The sequence below is a fragment of the Macaca nemestrina genome, chromosome X (assembly GCF_043159975.1).
Source record: "Macaca nemestrina isolate mMacNem1 chromosome X, mMacNem.hap1, whole genome shotgun sequence".
Lineage (NCBI taxonomy): Eukaryota > Metazoa > Chordata > Mammalia > Primates > Cercopithecidae > Macaca > Macaca nemestrina.
Window position 1 is genome coordinate 157,867,975 of NC_092145.1, and position 19,368 is coordinate 157,887,342.

Below are 19,368 nucleotides of genomic sequence, written 5' to 3' on the forward strand. Positions count from 1 at the left end.
CTAGGCTTAGTACCAATATAATCTTTGCTAATTAACAGTGATGACTACAGCAAGACTACATGACAAGTCAGAGGAAGTGAATGCTTTCAGGAGCTCACTTCTATTAATTTGCAATATATAATCCAGTATATACAATCCTATATATATATGTACATATATATATTCACTATATATAATCCTATCTGTGCATGCATATACGTAGGGTTTTATATTGTAAATATAATGAATATATAAAGTGAATATATATATTGAATTATATATATTATATATAATGGATATAGTGACTATATATACTTAGTAAATGTATATAGGATTATATATATTATACTGAATATAGTGAATATATAAAATTATATATTATATACAATGAATATTGTAAATATATATAGGGTTATGTGTAATATATAATGAATATAGTGAGTATATATAGTGAATATGTGTAGGGTTATGTATACTCTATACAGTGAATATATAGAATTCTATATACTATATATAATAAACATAGTGACTATAAACAGTAAATATATGTATAGAATTATATATTATATTATATATACTGAATATATAAAATTATGTGTAATGATCTATACAATAAATATACTAAATACATAGAATTATGCATATATATAATGAATATAATGACTATATATACATAGTGAATATGTACAGGATTATGTATATTATATGTAGTAAATATGTAAAATTACATGTATTATATTATATGTAATGAATATAGCGAATATATAGGATTATATGTGTTATATGTAATGATATAGTAACTATACATACATAGTGACTATATATAGGATTATATATCACATATGAATATATGATTATATATTATAAACAATATGGTGAATATGTATACATAGTGATTATATAGATAGGAAAATATATATATAAGACACACACACAGAACTTTTTAATGAAATACAAGGAAGTTCAAACATTCTGATTTTATAATGATGACAATTTTGATACCCTTTTAGTTTTTTTGTTTTACTTGGAAGGTTAGGGGGTAGTGGGAAAACAGCAAATACCGAATTCTTTTTTAAATTATTCTTTCTGTTGGTATGCCTTTGGTGATGCCTAAGTGTGGGTGCTATGGAGTTCTTGAACAACCCGGCATGAAGTCTATCAAAGTGAGCTGGAAGAATCTGCTGGCCATGAGGAGATAGGCACCCCAGTCAAATGAAAAACTATTTTTTCTGATAGACATAACACTCGTTAAAGCATAATAAATAGCATCATTGATGTTACCGAATTAAAAACCTGCATCTGAGAATCCAAGTGAGGATTGATCTAAAGGAGCAGTTCTCACCTAGAAATGACCTTGCCGCCAGGGGGCACTGGGCAATGTCAGGAGACATTTCTGGTTGTCGCTGCTCTGGGGTGGGTGCTACCGGCACTTGTGGGTGGAACCCACAGACGCTGTTCAACACCTACAATGGCACAGGAGGCCCCCAGCCAAAGAATCCTCCAGACTCAAATGTCAATCGTGCGGAGGCTGGGAAATCTGCCATAGATGGTCATTGAGATCCTATGCTCTCTCTCATGGGGTTGGCATTGCTTCAAACATTTTACTTTGAAGTTCTTGGAAACTGCTCCAAAATTTGCAGCTTTTTTTTTTTTTTTTTTTTTTTTTGGTCTAGCTTAATAAGAGTCTGACTCACATAAAAATACCTGAACATCATGGCAAATGACTTCAAGCAAACGCAAAGCCAGTAGAGACTACTGATTTTCAATGGACAGGTGTTGGTTCTCTGCGCACAATCACCTTTGTAGATCCCGTTCCAGCCGCCCAGCTGAACAGCCCCGTCCAGGGGCTCCAGGTGGCCCCCGTTGTCAGAGGTGAAGTACACCAAGGTGTTGTTGGCCAGGCACTCCCGGTCTAGGGCATCCAGAATTTTACCTGGTGAGGGTCAGAGACACAAAGACGTTGACCTCTCGATGCAGATCACCACTGCTTTATTATATGTTTGCTATTATGCATTTATTACACACAGCATTTAAATGTTATTCTGCATTACACAATATTGTATAATTAATCATATAATATTGTAATATATACTATTTTAAACTGTATGTAATATAGTATATATAATATATATTATATCCAGCAGTTAAAATATTTTATATATAATGTAATAATGTATATGTTATATTTAATATAATAATATACACTTTCATACATTTTAATTACCAACTATATATTTATTATATATTGTATGATATATAGTACATATTTCTTACAAATACATATTAATATATAACATGATGTATTAGAAATGCATAAAGAATTGTTATATATTAAAATGTAATCAATTATGGAATAGAATAAAATATATTGCAATATGTATAATCAATACATATTATGTATTATTATACCATATGACTTTACAATACTAGAAACATCATAATAGTTTATGATTATTAATACACTATATCATTGTGTAAAAATTGTTATATAATTATAATAGCATGTAAATATTATTTTATTATATAGTATTTTGTACATCGATGTAATATGTAAAAATATGTTTATTTATAGATATATAGGAAAAGATTAAATATAAGATAAAATATGAGTATATGTAATAAATGTAAAATATATAAGGAATATATAAAATTTTATAATATATCTAATATATGAAATTTTATCATAAATTTATATCATTTATATGAATATATACTATATTTTATACAATTGTATGATATTGTGTGTCGCATATCACATTAATTAATTTTATTATATTAATGTAATTATATAAATTATATTAAATATACTAAATACATTAATTATATTAATTTAAAATATAGAATAGTTTATAATATATAAAGTATTGGTTTATTATATAATTTTATTGCATATGTTCATTATTTTATTATTTAATATATAATAAAGTCTATTTTATTATACAAATCATGTAATAATATATAACGTCATCATTGCCCCAAACGATTCAAATAGACAATGCCAACTAGGCCCAGCAGTTAAATGAACCGATGAACATTAATTTTTAAAAATACAGTTTGCAAAATGACACCTCCAGGAACACCTGAGCAAAGCCATCCTCGTACTCCAGGGCACGGCACCGCCTCCCTTAGAGATTTTGCTGTCCTGGCTGCTATCTGAAGTCTACATGGAAACTGCAGGTTATTCTTGCTGTCCGGGTTATGGTTAAGATCTAATGACAATTAATGCTGCGCTAGACTCAGCAGACACTGTCTTTAAGGTGTTGACAATCCCTCAGGAGGACAGTTTTTTAAAATAATAAGTAGAAAGCTGTTCTAGCAAAATTCCAAACAACATTCATTTCCTTTCTGATGTCCGTTGAGCATTTGCTAATCAGCAGATAACATCGTCCTGGGCCTGAGGTCCCAATGCACTTCTCGTTTACACTAGATCATCTCTGTGATGCTCTTGTCCCGTTCAGAGATAAAAGAAAATGTAAGGAGCCGCACAGAAAACTGTTTATACGTAAACTCGTTAACCTTTGTTATCTACTGTTCAAAAGTGATTTGTTTTACAAGTGACATATACTATTTTTTAGAAATGTTATCATTAGAAATTAAGATATTTTAAAGCCCAGGGTTTGTAAGATGAAAGATTATAAAGGCTTTCTGGGAAGAGAGTAATTATATGTAAATTATCAATTCACATTAGAGCTGGCTATAATATCAAAAAAATCATAAAAGTGATTTGTAATTTATACTGTGCAAATATAGTAGCTGCAAATTCTTTTTCTGTTTCAAAACAAATACATAGGCAAATAATTGTCCGTAGAGTGTCTAAAGTGAAAATAGACAGATGCATATGAATATATAAATACTAACGGTAATAGATCACTTGTAAGACCTCTTACCAAAGACAACTGGAAAGAAACCAATAATGAAAAGTGATTAAGGTTGGGCCCAGTGGCTCACACATGTAATCCCAGGACTTTGGGAGGCCGAGGTGAGAGGTTTACTTGAGCCCAAGAGTTCGAGACCAGCCTGGGAAAGATGGCAAAACTCCTTCACTACAAAACACACACACACACACACACACACACAAATTGGCCAGACATGGTGGCGCACACTTTTAGTCTCAGCTACTCAGAAGGCTGACGTGGGAGGATCACCTGAGCCCTGGAAGTCAAGGCTGCAGTGAGCTGTGATCGCACCACTGCATTCCAGCCAGACTGGGCAAAAGAGTGAGACCCTGCATCTTAAACAAAAAAAAAAAAAAAAAGGGGGAGGGGGGGATTAAAAGTGTTTTTTAATAGGCACAAGTTTCTTTCATTGGAAAATTTAAAATGTCATTGAATTCTTGAAGATTCATTAAGTTCATTTTGCACCTTGTATTTGCATTTGCACGAGTATAGCATTGTTAAGGTTTATTTTTGAGTAAAGTTAATAAATTACTAAACCTGTGAGTTTTATACTCATATTGTTAAATAGTAAAATAATACCCACAGAGATACCTGTCTGACTTTCAACATGTCTTCATTTTGGTAGAATTTTTATAAGAAATGATGGAGAAAACTCAGAATATTGGGAGATGTTTTGCAGAAAAATAGCTACTCATCATTTCTCCTGTGTCAAATAATATTAGCCATTTAATAATGCAATTGCTAGCTTCTGTAACACGTCTTCATCATGTATTTACATATACCGTAAAACAAACATAATTATTTCTCAGTGATAAATACTCAGATATTGACTTTAACAGAAATTCCCTTTGCAGGAAACTGTCCTTTGACTAAGTACAAATATAGTAAAAGCAATTTCAAAAGAAGCAAAGAAAAAAAAATCCCAATTATATAATTCCATAAAGGCTATAATGTTATAGCGGTTTTTAACTGTAACACATTTCAATGTTTGTATTTCATTACCAAGGAATTAAATTATATAATAAATGTGTATATATGCAACATACAGTACTATGTGTATATATATATATATATATAAAACATAACATGTCTATACATATAAACCATATGGTGTGTGTGTGTATATATATGTATATAACATATGGTGCTTAATTCCTATTAAAACTAGCTATAGTATTATGCATAAAAGTGATTTGTAATTTATACCATGCAAATAAAATAACTGCAACTGGGTGTATATATATATATATACACACACATACACTTCCCACAGCAAAGATTAAATTAAGAAATACAGAGCTTAGCTTTAGTTCAACAAGCTTAAAAAGGGTTTGGATGTCAGGGATTAGTTCCCTTTAAGCCCTTAAGTTTTTCCCTTTAATACATTCCTTTTTTCTCCCCATTTCTGCTTAAATGCCTTACTGGCAGCCTGGCAGCACTGCCTTTCCTTGTATTCTTTTTTTTTTTTTTTTGGTCGAGACAGGGTCTCGCTCTGTCACCCAGGCTGTAGTGCTACCTCCACCTCCCAGGCTCAGGTGATCCTCCCTCCTCAGCCTCCTAGGTAGCTGGAACTCCAAGGCGTGTGTGTGACACCATGCCTGGCTAATATTTGTATTTTTCTGTAGAGATGGAGCCTTGCTATGTTGCCCAAGCTGGTCTCAAACTCATGGGATCAAGCAATCCTTCCGCCTCGTCCTCCAAAAGTGCTGGGACTACAGGCATGAGCCACCACGCCCCGCCCCTCTCTGTATTTTATCTCCTCTTTGGGATTAAATATAGATGGTAAATATTACAATGGTACCTAGAATTTGAGGGAAACACACACAGTGGAAATGTACAAGAGAAATTTATCCCATGACAGGATTCCCCTCTTTGTCCTGTCTGACACCACTAGCTCTTTGGTAATTTTAACTAGTTTTTTATAGCTCACTTAGATTGTGGTTTTCAGAGAAAAGAAAGTTATTTATAATAAAATTTGATTAACACCCCTTAAATGCATTTAAATTAAAATAGCTCCGTTTCTTTCAAAGGCACTCCATATAAATAGACAGAGGCGGCTGATAACTGGGAGATTGTTAGTTTAGATGGTTTGGCAGAGCACCGTTTTCAGAAGTTTGCACTCAGAAGAAGAAAAGTACTGTATTCCAAAATGAAACACCATTGCTGAGAAGAAGGACAACTCTGTCAGGCACATAGAGGCTGGGTGGGCGAATGCAATTCAACTAGCACAGCTAGTTATTATTCTGGAATGCATACAGTGACGCTTCCTGCCTGCTAATTTATTATCCTTAGCATTTCTTTATAGTGAACACTATGCCTTTGAAATAAATTGCTTTAGTTGTGTTAAATCCCCATCCCAAATTTCTATGTATTTCCTGTAGAACTGACTAATCAGAATAACATTTCCCTTTATATCCATCAAAATAACCAGGAATTGAAATTACAATATTCTTTTTTTTTTTTTGGAAACGGAATCTCGCTGCGTCACTCAGGCTGGAGTGCAGTGGTCTGATCTTGGCTCACTGCAACCTCTGAATCCTGGATCCAGGTGATTCTCCTGCCTCATCCTCCCAAGTAGCTGGGACTACAGGCCCACATAACCATGCCTGGCTGATTTTTATATTTTTAGTAGAGACGGGGTTTCACCATGTTGGCCAGGCTGATCTAGAATTCCTAACCTTATCAAGTGATCTGCCAGCCTCGGCCTCTCAAAGTGCTGGGATTACAGGTATGTGACACTGTGTGCCCGGCCAGGAATTACAGTATTCTTTACAGTGCAACTTTATTTATCCTGCCAATGAGTTTTTCAGAAAAGTGACTGTCTTTATTTTAAAGATGGGAAAACTTATATTTACAAACTGTGACTTCTATTGGGGAATATATTTCACTGGTATTGCTGAACAATTAAAAGCCATCTTTTAATTCAATTCAGGGATGAAACAAACACTTATCAGGTATTTATGCTATGCAAGGGGCTGGACATAATTTGAGACAGTACAGATTGATTTTTCTGTAGCCCGTACTTCAGATATTTACAGTTCTGTCACTGAATACTTACCCACCATCCAATCCATTTCTTCTACATTGTCCCCATACCTGCCATATTTACTGTGCCCAACAAACTTCTCTTTGGAGATGAGTGGAGTATGTACGTGCAAGAACGAAAAAAAGAGGAGAAAAGGTTCCCGTTTGACCCTAAGGGGTAGAAAGTTACCAAAATTACCTTCACAAATAAAGCCATTTCCACCATTTAAATGCGATTCTGCATTGATGAAAAGATCTCATAATGGTTGCTGGAGGTTTTCTATGTACTTCAGATGACAATACCTCTCCTGTGAGTCGTAAATACCACGAGGTTTATGTTGAAAGGATATGAAGAGGAACGAAGGATAACAGAACATTTGTGTTCCCAGTGAAATGTTTCATGTAGCCAGGCGCAGTGGCTCATGCCTATATTCTTTGCACTTTGGGAGGCTGAGACCAGCCCGGGCAACAGGGCAAGACCCCGTCTCTACAAAAAAATTCAAAAATATAGCTGTGCATAATGGCACACCTGTGATCCCAGCTACTCAGGAGGCTGAGGCAAGGGGTTCACTTGAGCCTGGGAGGTGGAGGCTGCAGTGAGCTATTATCACAACACTGCACTCCAACCTGGGCAACACAGTGAGACCCTGTCTTAACAACAACAAAAATGTTTAATGCGGTTCATTTTATACTCTCTTGTGTCCAGTTTAGCATCTGACATAAAGTAGCAGCTTAATAAATCTTTTAATCTTTGCTGAATAGGTTATAAAGTATGAATTCTCCTCATCTATTGTCTCAAAGTGTTCTTTTAGGTATGAGTTCAGAAGAATCATATCTTAAGGACAGACTCAGATGTGCCACAGTAAGGATTTGATGCTCCTTACTTTCCATTTTCCCTTCTTTCTTTCTTCCACCTCCTTCATGGCTCCTGGAACATAAGTCTGATGGCTGGAGCTTTGGCATCCACCTTGGGCCATGAGGCTGCTCACAAAGGTGGCAGAGAACAAGATAAAAGCTGAGGTGTGAATAACCTCACTGTATCTGTAGCCTGCCTACCCCAAGAGAGAAATAAATTCTCCTCATTTACATCTTGCTTTTTGTATTCTGCATTTTATGTATTTATTTATTTTGAGACAAGGTCCAACTCTGTTGCCCAGGCTGGAGTGCAGTGGTGCAATCATGACTCACTGCAGCCTCGACCTCCTGGGCTCAAGTGATCCTTCCACCTCATCCTCCCAAGGAGCTGAGACCACAGGTACATGCCACCAAGCCTGGCTAATTTTGTACATTTTTTGTAGAGATGGGAGCTCACTATATTGCCCAGTCTGGTCTCAAACTCCTGGGCTGAAGCAATCCTCCTGCCTCAGCCTCCCAAAGTGCTAGGATTACAGATATGAGCTACCACGCCTGACCTTGTGTAAATTAAAAGATTTATTAATACCTATGTGTATTGCCACATACAGTCATTCTAAAGCTACTCCTTTACACATTTTTACAACCAGCATAGAAAGAAGGGAAGGAGTTGGAGATTGAATATGTTCCCAAAAAGGTAGCCCAAGCAAATGGGTTGGGATGGGAAGAGAAGGTAAGATAAACGGAGAGCTGAGTGGGTGGCTGTATCACTGTTCTCATGGTTGTGTTGGAATAAATAATGAATCTGACGGGCACAGGGGCATATGAGTGAATGATATTCCACTGCGTACCCTTCAGCCTGGTGGAGTAACAATATAGCCTCCCCTCTCCACTCCCTGTCAACCCCACTAAGGAAGGTGACAAACAGTGTCAATGAGAATCCACACCAACAATTTTAATGTGCCTCTAATTTGTAATCTAGGCTGGGCACAATGGCTCACACCTGTAATCCCAGCATTTTGGGAGCTCAAGGCAGGAGGATCGCTTGAGCCCAGGAGTTTGAGACCAGCCTGGGCAACATAGCAAGGCACTGTCTCTACAGAAAAATAATTTTATAAAATTAACTGGGTGTGGCCATGTGCGTCTGTAGTCCCAGCTACTCAGGAGGCTGAGGTAAGAGGATCACTGGTGCCCAGGAGTTTGAGGCTACAGTGAACTATGATTGCACCACCGCACTCCAGCCTAAGTGACAGAGTGAGACCCTGTCTCCAAATAATAATAATAATAATAATAATTTGTAATGTAGAAGTGAGCTGGTATGGGATGATGAGAGCTCATTACAGTCATGCCTGCATAGCTTGTGTTGAACATAGAAAACTTAAAACTGGGTATCTATAAATACAGAGCCACCTCCCAACAGTTCATGGACAGAGAGCTCTTCCGGCTGTGTCTGAGTATGTGTCTGGGTATGTGTCCGAGACAGAGGAAAAAATTTACCCCCCAAGTTTAATCAATTTACACAACAATCCACACTGAAGCAATATAGAATAAAATATGGCAACTCCAGTTTTTGTTTTCAGAAAAGGGGTAAGTGGCCGGGCATAGTGTAATCCCAGTACTTTGGGAGGCCGAGGTGGGTGAATCACTTGAGCCCAGGAGCTTGAGATCAGCCTGAGCAATATGACAAAACCCCCTTTCTTAAAAAAAAAAATGCAAAAATTAGCCAGGCATCATGTGTGTGCCTGTAGTCTCAGCTACTCTGGAGGCTGAGGTGGGAGGATCACTTGAGCTTGGGAAGTCGAGGCTGCTGTGAGCCATGATCGCACCACCGTACTCTAGCCTGGGTGGCAGAGTGAGATCCTGTTCCAAAAAGTAAAAAAAAAAAAAAAAATTAAAACATTAAAAATGGGAAAGCGAGCAAAATATGTGGGTTTTTTTGTTTTTGTTGTTTTGCCTTTTGAGCATTCAAAATTTGCAGGAAATTTAACTGTTTTATTCTACCTAAGAGGAGACTCAAGTCTATCACAAATGTCACCTACATTTTTTTTCCTCAGCTTTTATTTTAGATACAGGGTCTCCATGTGCCGGTTTGTTACCTGGGCCTATTACACTCAGGGAGTAAGCAGAGCACCCAATAGGTAGTCTTCCAACCATGTCCCCCTGTCTCCCTCTCTCCTCTAGAAGTTTGCAGTCTATTGTTTCCATGTTTATGTCCATGGAGGCTCAATGTTTAGTTCCCATTATATCCCATGAAATACTACACAGCCATGAAAAAGAATGAGATCATGTCTTTTGCAGCAACACGGATGCAGCTGGAGGCCATTATTCTAAGCAAATTAATGCAGGAACAGAAAGCCAAATACCACACATTTTCTCCAAAAGATTTGTTGTTGTTGTTGTTTTTGAGACAGTCTTGCTCTGTCGCCCAGGCTGGAGCGCAGCGGTGCAATCTCGGCTCACTGCAAGCTCCGCCTCCCAGGTTCACGCCATTCTCCGGCCTCAGCCTCCCAAGTAGCTGGGACTACAGGCGCTCACCGCCAGGCCCGGCTTATTTTTTTGTATTTTGGTAGAGACACGGTTTCACCGTGTTAGCCAGGATGGTCTCAATCTCCTGACTTCGTGATCCGCCAGCCTCGGCCTCCCAAATTGCTGGGATTACAGGCGTGAGCCACCGCGCCCGGCCTCTCCAAAAGATTTTTAAAGGTCCGTGTTATCAAGGTGTGACGACCTGCCATGAAATAAAAATAAAATTTCCACGCAAGAAATCAGACAAGAAATGGCTAAATACCTTTCAATGAAAGCTAGCGCCTCCTTCAGCATGAGGGAAGCTACTTTCTCCTCTTTCATCGGCTGCTGGATAATTTCATGGTTCCTCATAAGGATGCAATTCCAACGCCGAGTAAATCCATAACTGGAGTACCAGGAAGTGAAAAACAGAAAGGCCAGGAGAGCAAAGACAAAGATGACCTTCCACGGCACTGAGAACCAGCGGGCGAACTTGGGAATGAGAAGCAGAAAAGGAACCAGGGCAATGGCCACCGTGGAGATCCACAATTTGATCCTGAGCCAGCGGTGCAGTTCTGGTGTCTTGGATGCCTGGCAGTCGCTTAAAAGTCCGAAAGGCACCCCATAAAAGTAGTGAAAACCATGGTTGAGCGGGTGGTAGCAGTGATCATTCCGAGAGGCGCAGCTCAAACCCAGGTGCCATTTGCCTAAAAGTAAAATAAAATCATACCACGGCAGCAGGGCAGCATTCAGTGCTGGTCTGTTTCTAGAATGTGGGCTTCCCTTTGGAAAACTCAGATATAACTTTCATTTTGTGGTCATCATGGTTTTTTCTTGGTGTCCCCGAATACCTCTCTGGTATAGACATGGACCAACAGCCTTCTCCCTGCAATGTGTCTCTTTCAGACAAAAGCCATGCAGCAGGAGCCGCTTTGCTTTTGCTACAAGGAGAGGAGCCTAGTGTTCATTCAGAAGAAATCTTTTGCTTGGTACCAAACAACCTCATGAACAATGAGAAAGTTTCCAGGTATCTGGAGCTTGCTAGGAAGCCAGAATCGATGTCTTGGTTGTTTGGTGGGGACAATACCAAGGACTCTCGGTGCAGCTTGCACATTCATGCTTTTAGCTAGCAGTGCCTTCCCACCCTCTTATTCCATCTCACTGAAAGGTAACCAAGATTTTATTTACAGATGGAACACCTCTTCTAGGTCCGCAAGCTAGGGATGACAAACTAGCCAAAGAATTTCACCAAGAACCAAATGATTCTGATGATGCAAGTAATTCCTTTTATCAAGCACATCCTCTAGGGGGCCAGGTCATGTTCTGATTTGTCCACACACATTATTGTATTCAACACTTCACAGACCCTGTATTATGAATAGAAAACACATTGTCTAGATTATTTTTTTAAGAGACAGAGTCTTGCTCTGTTGCCCAGGCTGGAGTGCAGTGGCATGATTATAGCTCACTGCAGCCTCGAACTCCTCGGCTCAAGCAATCCTCCCGCCTCAGCCTCCTGAGTAGCTGGGACTATAGGTGTGTGCCACCATGCCCAGCTAATTTTAAAATTTTATTTTGGTAGACCCAGGGTCTTGCTCTGGTGGCCTAGGCTGGTCTTGAACTCCTGGCCTCAAGCAATTCTTCTGCCTCAGCCTCCCAAAGTGCTGGGATTACAGGTCCGTGCCACTGTGCCCAGCTATCTAGATTTATTCAGAAGCCCGAGTCACATTAATGAATAATGGCAGAGTCAGATCTGAATCCTGTGCTCTAATGATGTGAGAACGCTGCTCAAAGCTAATCTGGAGAACTCCCACTCACAGGACACTGCTGGGAGTTGCATGGGAATACCTGCCCTACTGATGGAAAATCTCTTAACCTTTTTTTAACTGAGGATATCTCAGAGCTGTGGCTTACAATTCATATTAGGAATCCTCAAAAATAGTGAACCATACAATGCTTTGGGGTAGCATTTCCCAAAAGGATTTGATCACACAAGTTATTCTTAGAGGAATATCTTCTAGGACTGGAATTCTACAAACTTATTTTTCGGTGAAAGTCTCCCTCACAAGCTCATGTCCCCCCCAACACCCCACCCCCGCCAAAAGGGCATAGAATATTATGTGATCTAAATCGACCAGCAACTGCCTCCATTTGACAACTCTTAATGCTTTAAGTTTTCAATTTCAACAGTACTTCGCTACAAATTTACGAGTTTTTCTGCTAATAATGGTGTCACAAACATCGTATCCCTCCAACACAATATTCCATTTTAGTGGCAACTTTGGATACCCTTGTTTGCTTTCTGTTCTCATTGTTTTTCCAATATTATGCCCTTGATTCTACACATCCCCAGTCAATGTGTGATCAATTCCTTCTCCAAGTGTCTTATCTCAAAGAGAAGTCGGTCAAACTGGCGCGCACAGAGCCAACATCCCCGGAAACACCTTAGATACTATGACAGAGGCCGCAGGATCACGTTTCCACGAGCAGAGTTCAGGCGCCATACCTATGAGTCCCGTGCGGTAGCCACGGTGCTGCAGCAGCTTGGCAAAAGTCGTTTCATTGGTAGGAAGACCACCTGAACCACCAAGCCACGTGAGGGCACGGTTGAGGTTGTAGGGAGACACCATCCCTAAATTCACAGGAGTCAATAGGTTAGCACCATAGTCTTTGCTAATACCGAATTTATCCCGACATGCTTCAAGCCCTTTCCTCCTGCACCTCCTCAAAGCCATTCTTCCCCAAGTTTTCTGTTGCCTTTCTGGCTGTACATCCTTGACTCTCCTTTTCCCACTTGCTAAATGCAAACATTCCCTTGGAATTAGGGCTGCCAGAATAAATATGGGATACTCAGTTACACTCCTTTGAATTTCAGACTAACAACAAATAACCTTCGTTAGTTTTTCATGTAGAGGCTGATAACCTTCATGCTTCAATAGAATCTGAGGACACCACTGCATTTTAGCTGTGTATAAATACTCGGATATTTAGCTGGGTATAAATACATTTTTTAATGTATCATTGGGAATCTGAAATGAAGAATTGTAGGAGTGACAATTTCTTTTTCATATACGTGTGTGTATATATGTAATTTTTTTTTTTTTTTTTTGAGATGGAGTTTCGCTCTGTCACCCAGGCTGGAGTGCAGTGTCACCATCTTGGCTCACTGCAACCTCTGCCTCCCGGGTTCAAGCAATTCTCATGCCTCTGCCTCCCTAGTAGCTGGAATTACAGGCGTGTGCCACCACACTTGGCTTGTTTTTGTTTTTGTTTTTGTTTTGTATTTTTAGTAGAGACAGGGTTTCACCATGTTGGCCAGGCTGGTCTCTAACTCCTGACCTCAAGTGGTCTGCCCACCTCAGCCTCCCAAAGTGCTGGGATTATGTAGATTTATACTGGCAGACAAATGTATACACCTATAGTTTAAAAGGAATTCACAAGAAAACCACAAGTGAAGATCAGCAAGAAAGAAATAAATGACCATTTCAGGACAGGCACAGTGGCTCACGCCTGTAATCCCAGTGTTTTGGGAGGCCAAGGCGGGGGGATCACCTGAGGTCAGGAGACCGGCCTGGCCAACATGGTGAAACCCTGTCTCTACTAAAAATACAAAAATTGGCTGGGTGTGGTGGCAGGCACCTGTAATCCCACCTACTCCGGAGGCTGAGGCAGGAGAATCACTTGAACCTGGGAGGCGGAGGTCGCAGTGAGCTGAGATCATGCCATTGTACTCCAGCCTGGGTGACAAGAAGGAAACTCCATCTCAAAAGAAAAAAGTACATTTCAAGGATCCTACCTTGGAAGAAGAAGAAGGTAGACTCTAGACAGTGTTATTGATAGGAAAGAGAAACAGTTTTACTAAGGGAAGCATTAGACCATTATCTTGCTGTTGAACTATTTTGCTGAAATTTTTGATAAGTAGAATGAATTAAACTGAACCGTTTGTGTGAAATTATTAAAAATATACACATGGCAATGACTTGAAATCTCTCCACCAATCACCTAATTTTTTTCTTATTTTTTTAAAATAAATTTTATTTCACCATAATCAATACTTAAAATTCCCTGAAATCAGGCTGAGCATGGTGGCTCACTCCTGTAATCCCAACACTTTGGGTGGCCAAGGCGAGTGGATCACACATGAGGCCAGGAGTTCGATACCAGCCTAGCTAACATGGTGAAACCCCATCTTTGCTAAAAATACAAAAATTAGTCGGGCGTGGTGGTGCATGCTTGTAATCCCAGCTATTCGGGAACTGAGGCAGGAGAATCACTTGAACCAGGGAAGCAGAGATTACAGTGAGCTGAGATTACACCATTGCACTCCAGCCTGGACGACAGAGCGAGAGTCTGTCTCAAAAAAAAAAAAAAAAAAAAAAAAATCCTGAAATCCTGAAATTAGAAGTGTGATTTTTTTTGGAAACTCATACAGACTCATATCTTTATCCCTGTTCATACACGGTACTGTGCTATACAGAGACTGCTTATCTAGAAATCAAACTATTTTGAACAAAATGGAGAACCTTGAATTATGAAAGAAGGTCATTAGGCAACAAAAAAAGATAATAATAAATCAATATTTATAGGACAAAAACTTTCAGTGTTTACTTTTATTTTTAGTATAATTCTCATTAACCTAATTAGTTCATTCCTTGAATGTATCAGATGAGAAGTTACTACTTAGAAGGAAGAAAATTCATACAGAAAAATTTTTCACTGAAAAATTAAACTGTGAAGGCAGGTATACTAAAATTATGACAAGCAAATACTAGAATTAAATAAAATGCAGCAGTATGGCACAATATTTCACATAGAGGCTGATAACCATGAACACTTCAATAGTGTCTAAGGGGACCACTATATTTTAACTGGGTATAAAAATTGTTGTTCATAATATTGATGTTGAGTGGATGTTTGTAGGTATTGATTCTAAGCTAAGCAGCAAAGGAAAACATTTAATTGTCATTATATCAACTTGGTAAGTCTGAATCTTGAAATGATGGGGTCCAGTAAGGAAGCATGTAAAAGTTTCATTTCCTTGTTTTTTCTCACTTATACTTTTTTTCCCAACTGTGTCTAGTTTTCCAATCTCATCCTCCGAGATAGATTAGATCCACTTATCTCAGAACCACTGCATGGTCTCCGCTAGCTTAAAGACATCAGGGGCCTCTTGAGAAATCTTAGCACAAGTACCTGAAAATGGGAGTGTTGACCGTAAGTTGGCAAATTGCCCCCAACAGGCCTAAACCCTGTCACTATATGCACAGAGATGGGCAGGTGCAGTGACATTTTGCAGTTTTCCCCGGGGACCTCTGCTATTCCTGCCAATAACATCAGACAATGACTTCTCTCCAGAAACCCTTCTCTACAATGGCAAAGACGTGACCACTGTGGCACGGGAGACTCCCACCTACAGGGAGGGGGTCAGAGTCCAACTTTACCTCCCTGAGAGGCACACATGTTTAAGCTGTCCAGGGATAACAACGCCCTTTGATTTTAGATCCCTAATATTCTGAGTGACATTTTGAGAATTCTTATAAAGATTTGAAAACCTAATCATTAGAATGCATTCTGGTGAGACTGAAATGTTGCTGCCTTTTCATTGCCTCACCTGATCTGATGGGGTACCGGCCGGTCAGGAAGGCAGCCCGACTTGGGGTGCACATGGAAGCAGCTGCGAGATGCTGGGTGAGCCTCACTCCCTCATTTGCCAGGCGGTCAATATTAGGTGTGCTGCAGACCGAAGAAGAATTCGGCAGGTGAGTTTCTAAAAATTCTCTATACAATGATCGAGGATCAAAGCTATTCTAGTTGACTCTATTTCTGGTAAACCTAAAATTCATTTTTTTAAAACTTTAATCTACTTCCTCAGATGCATTGATGGTTAAAAGCAAAGGGAAATGTAAGTTTAAAATATATCTTTAGTCAAAACTATTACAAATGAATACAGGTCACTCAGTATACAGTTTTATGAGTCTGAGAAAAAAATGTATTTCAGTGAAAAAATTAGCCAATTTCTTCTTATCAAGGACCTAAAATTAATGGGTAATTTAGAGTAAATAAATTTTTAATATGTTTCATATTTTTTTAAAAGACAGTCTCTTGCTCTGTTGCCCAGGGTGGAGTGTAGTGGTGCAGTTATAGCTCACTGCAACCTGGAATTCCCTGGGCTCAAGTGATCCTCCCACCTCAGCCTCTCAAGTAGCTAGGTCCACTGGTATGCACCACCATGCCCTACTACTTTATTTAAATTTTTATTTAATTTTTTTTTTTTTTTTTTTTTTTTTTTGGAGACAGGGCCTCACTCTGTTACCCATACTGGAGTACAGTGGCACGATCCCGGTTCATTGTAATCTCCGCCTCCCGAGTTCATGTGATCCTCCTGCCTCAGCCTCCCGACTAGCTGGGATTACAGGCGTGAGCCACCACGCCCAGTGGTGTATTTTTAGTAGAGATGAGGTGTTACCATGTTGGCAAAGCTAGTCTTGAACTCCTGACCTCAAGTGATCCGCTTTCCCCAGCCTCCTAAACTGCTGGGATTGCAGGTGTGAGCCACCACACCTGGCCTTAAAGTTTTATGCAGAGATACAGGTCTTGCTATTTTGCCCAGGCTGGTCTCAAACTCCTGGCCTCAAATGATCCTCCCACCTCAGCCTCCCATTAATATATATTTTATGGTAAAATTGACCTATTTTATAACCAAATTGTGACATTTTGGAGTTTAATTTATTTCCCATTTTGTCTAATATGTTGCAAAAATTTTGTAAAACTTACAGAATTCTACAGGTTGAAAAAAAGACGTGCCTGTTCTCCTAAAAGCTAAAGCATACCCAATCTTAATCCCATGTGTACAACATTTTTTTCCCACAATCTCACAGAAAGATTATAATGAAGGCTGAGTGTGATGGCTCACGCCTGTAACCCCAGCACTTTGGGAGGCCAGGAGGGGCTGAACACTTGAACTCAGACCACAGTGGGCAATATGCCAAAACCCCAACTCTACAAAAAAAAAAAATTAGACGGGCATGGGGGCTCATGCCTGTAGTCCCAGCTGCTCAGGAGGCTGAGGAGGGAGGATCACTTGAGCCTGGGAGGTCAAAGCTGCAGTGAGCCAAGATCATGCCACTGCACTCCAGTCTGGATGACAGAGTGAGATCCTGTCTTAAAAAGAAAAAAAAAAAAAAAGAAAAGAAAGAGATAAAGAGGAAAGAAAGAAAAAAAGGAAAGGAAAGGAAGAAAGAAAGAAAGAGAGAAAGAGAAAGAAAGAAAGAGAGAGAGAAAGAGAAAGAAAGAAAGAAAGAGAGAGAGAAAGAAAGAAAGAAAGAGAGAGAGAAAGAAAGAAAGAAAGAAAGAAAGAGAAAGAAAGAAAGAAAGAAAGAAAGAAAGAAAGAAAGAAAGAAAGAAAGAAAGAAAGAAAGAAAGAAAGAAGACCAATGCCTTTCAATCAACAAATATATGCTTAAAATATAGGACTAGACTGTGATCTGCATTCCAAGAAGAAACAATGTTATTTAAATCCACACTAAAAGATGCTATGTGTTTTCACAAGTGCCAGATTGGTCTATCAAAAGAGAGTAGAGAAATAAAGAGCCCCGGGGACCAGAGACTTTAGAAATAATTCAAGGAAGATATTTTTAAAGCTGTAGACTAATGTAGTGTATCTATATAATGAAAAATTATTCAGCCATGGAAAGGAATGAAGTACTGACACATGCTACAATATGAATGAACCTTGAAAACATTACGCTCAGTGAAAGAAGCCAGTCAGTAAATGCCACATACCATATGTTATGAGCAAAATTGTGTTCCTCCCAAATTCCTATGCTGAAATCCTAACCCCCAGGACCTCAGAATGTGACTGTATTTGAAGATGGAGTCTTTAAAGAGGTGATTAAGGTAGCATGAGGTCATTAAAGTAGACCCTCATCCAATAGGACTGAAGTCCTTATAAGAAGAGGAGATGAGGACACAGACACACACAGAGGGATGACCCTGTGAGGACACAGGGAGAAAACCGTGTCTACAAGCCAAGGAGAGAGGCCTCAGGAGGAACCATCCCTGCCCACACCTTGATCTCAGACTTCCAGCCTCCAAGAATGTGGGAGAATCAATGTCTGTTGTTTTAAGCCACTCCAGTCTATGGTATTCTTTTTTTTAGACGGAGTCTTGCTCTGTTGTCCAGGCTGGAGTGCGGTGGCGCGATCTCAGCTCACTGCAAGCTCCACCTCCCGGGTTCACGCCATTCTCCTGCCTCAGCTCCCTGAGTAGCTGGGACTACAGGCACCCGCCACCACGCCCAGCTAATTTTTTGTATTTTTTTAGTAGAAACAGGGTTTCACCATGTTAGCCAGGATGGTCTGGATCTCCTGACCTCATGATCCGTCCACCTCAGCTTCCCAAAGTGCTGGGATTATAGGCGTGAGCCACCGCGCCCAGCCTATGGTATTCTTTTATAGCAGCCTGAAATAGACTAAGACATCTCATAATAAGAGGAGATGAGGACACAGACCCACATAGAGGGACGATCCTGTAAGGACACGGGGAGAAGATGGTATCTACAAGGACAAGAGAGAGGCCTCAGGAGGAACCAGCCCTACCCACACCTTGATCTTGAACTTCCAGCCTTCAGGACTGTGAGAGAATAAGCTGATGTTATCTAAGCCAACCAGTCTGTGCCAGAGAAAATACATACTTTATATGATTATTTGTATATGAAACTCCAAGAAGAGACACATCCATAGAGACAGAGGGTACATTTGTGGTTAACAGGGCATGGGGATAGGATGGGTAATGGGGGTCTTCTTTGGGACGGTGAAAAATTCTACAACTACACAGAGGTGATGGTTGTCCAACACTGTGAATGTACTTACCACTGAATTGTTCACTTTAGAATGGTTAAAAGGTGATTTTTTTTTTTAAAACAGAGTCTCCCTCTGTCACCCAGGCTGGAGTGCAGTGGTGGGATCATAGCTCACTGCAGCCTCAATCTCCCTGGCTCAGGCAATCCTCCTGCTCCAGCCTCCTGAGTGGCTGAGACCACAGACGCACGCCACCATGTCCCAGTAGATTTTTTTAAATTTTTTTTCGTAGAGACAGGGTCTCCCTGTGTTGC

At 39.5% G+C, this 19,368-nt stretch overlaps 1 protein-coding gene across 1 annotated transcript in view; it reads right to left on the minus strand.

The window, feature by feature from the left end:
- LOC105478261 (arylsulfatase family member H) overlaps nt 1–19,368 on the minus strand; it is a 44,381-nt gene that overhangs the window by 8,160 nt on the left and 16,853 nt on the right. Inside the window, exons 4-8 of the mRNA XM_071088960.1 lie at nt 15,868–15,989; nt 12,763–12,888; nt 10,540–10,963; nt 6,934–7,070; nt 1,778–1,912 (exon numbers count right to left, since the gene is read on the minus strand). Coding sequence (XP_070945061.1) covers nt 1,778–1,912; nt 6,934–7,070; nt 10,540–10,963; nt 12,763–12,888; nt 15,868–15,989 — 944 coding nt within the window. The remainder of the gene's footprint in view (nt 1–1,777; nt 1,913–6,933; nt 7,071–10,539; nt 10,964–12,762; nt 12,889–15,867; nt 15,990–19,368) is intronic.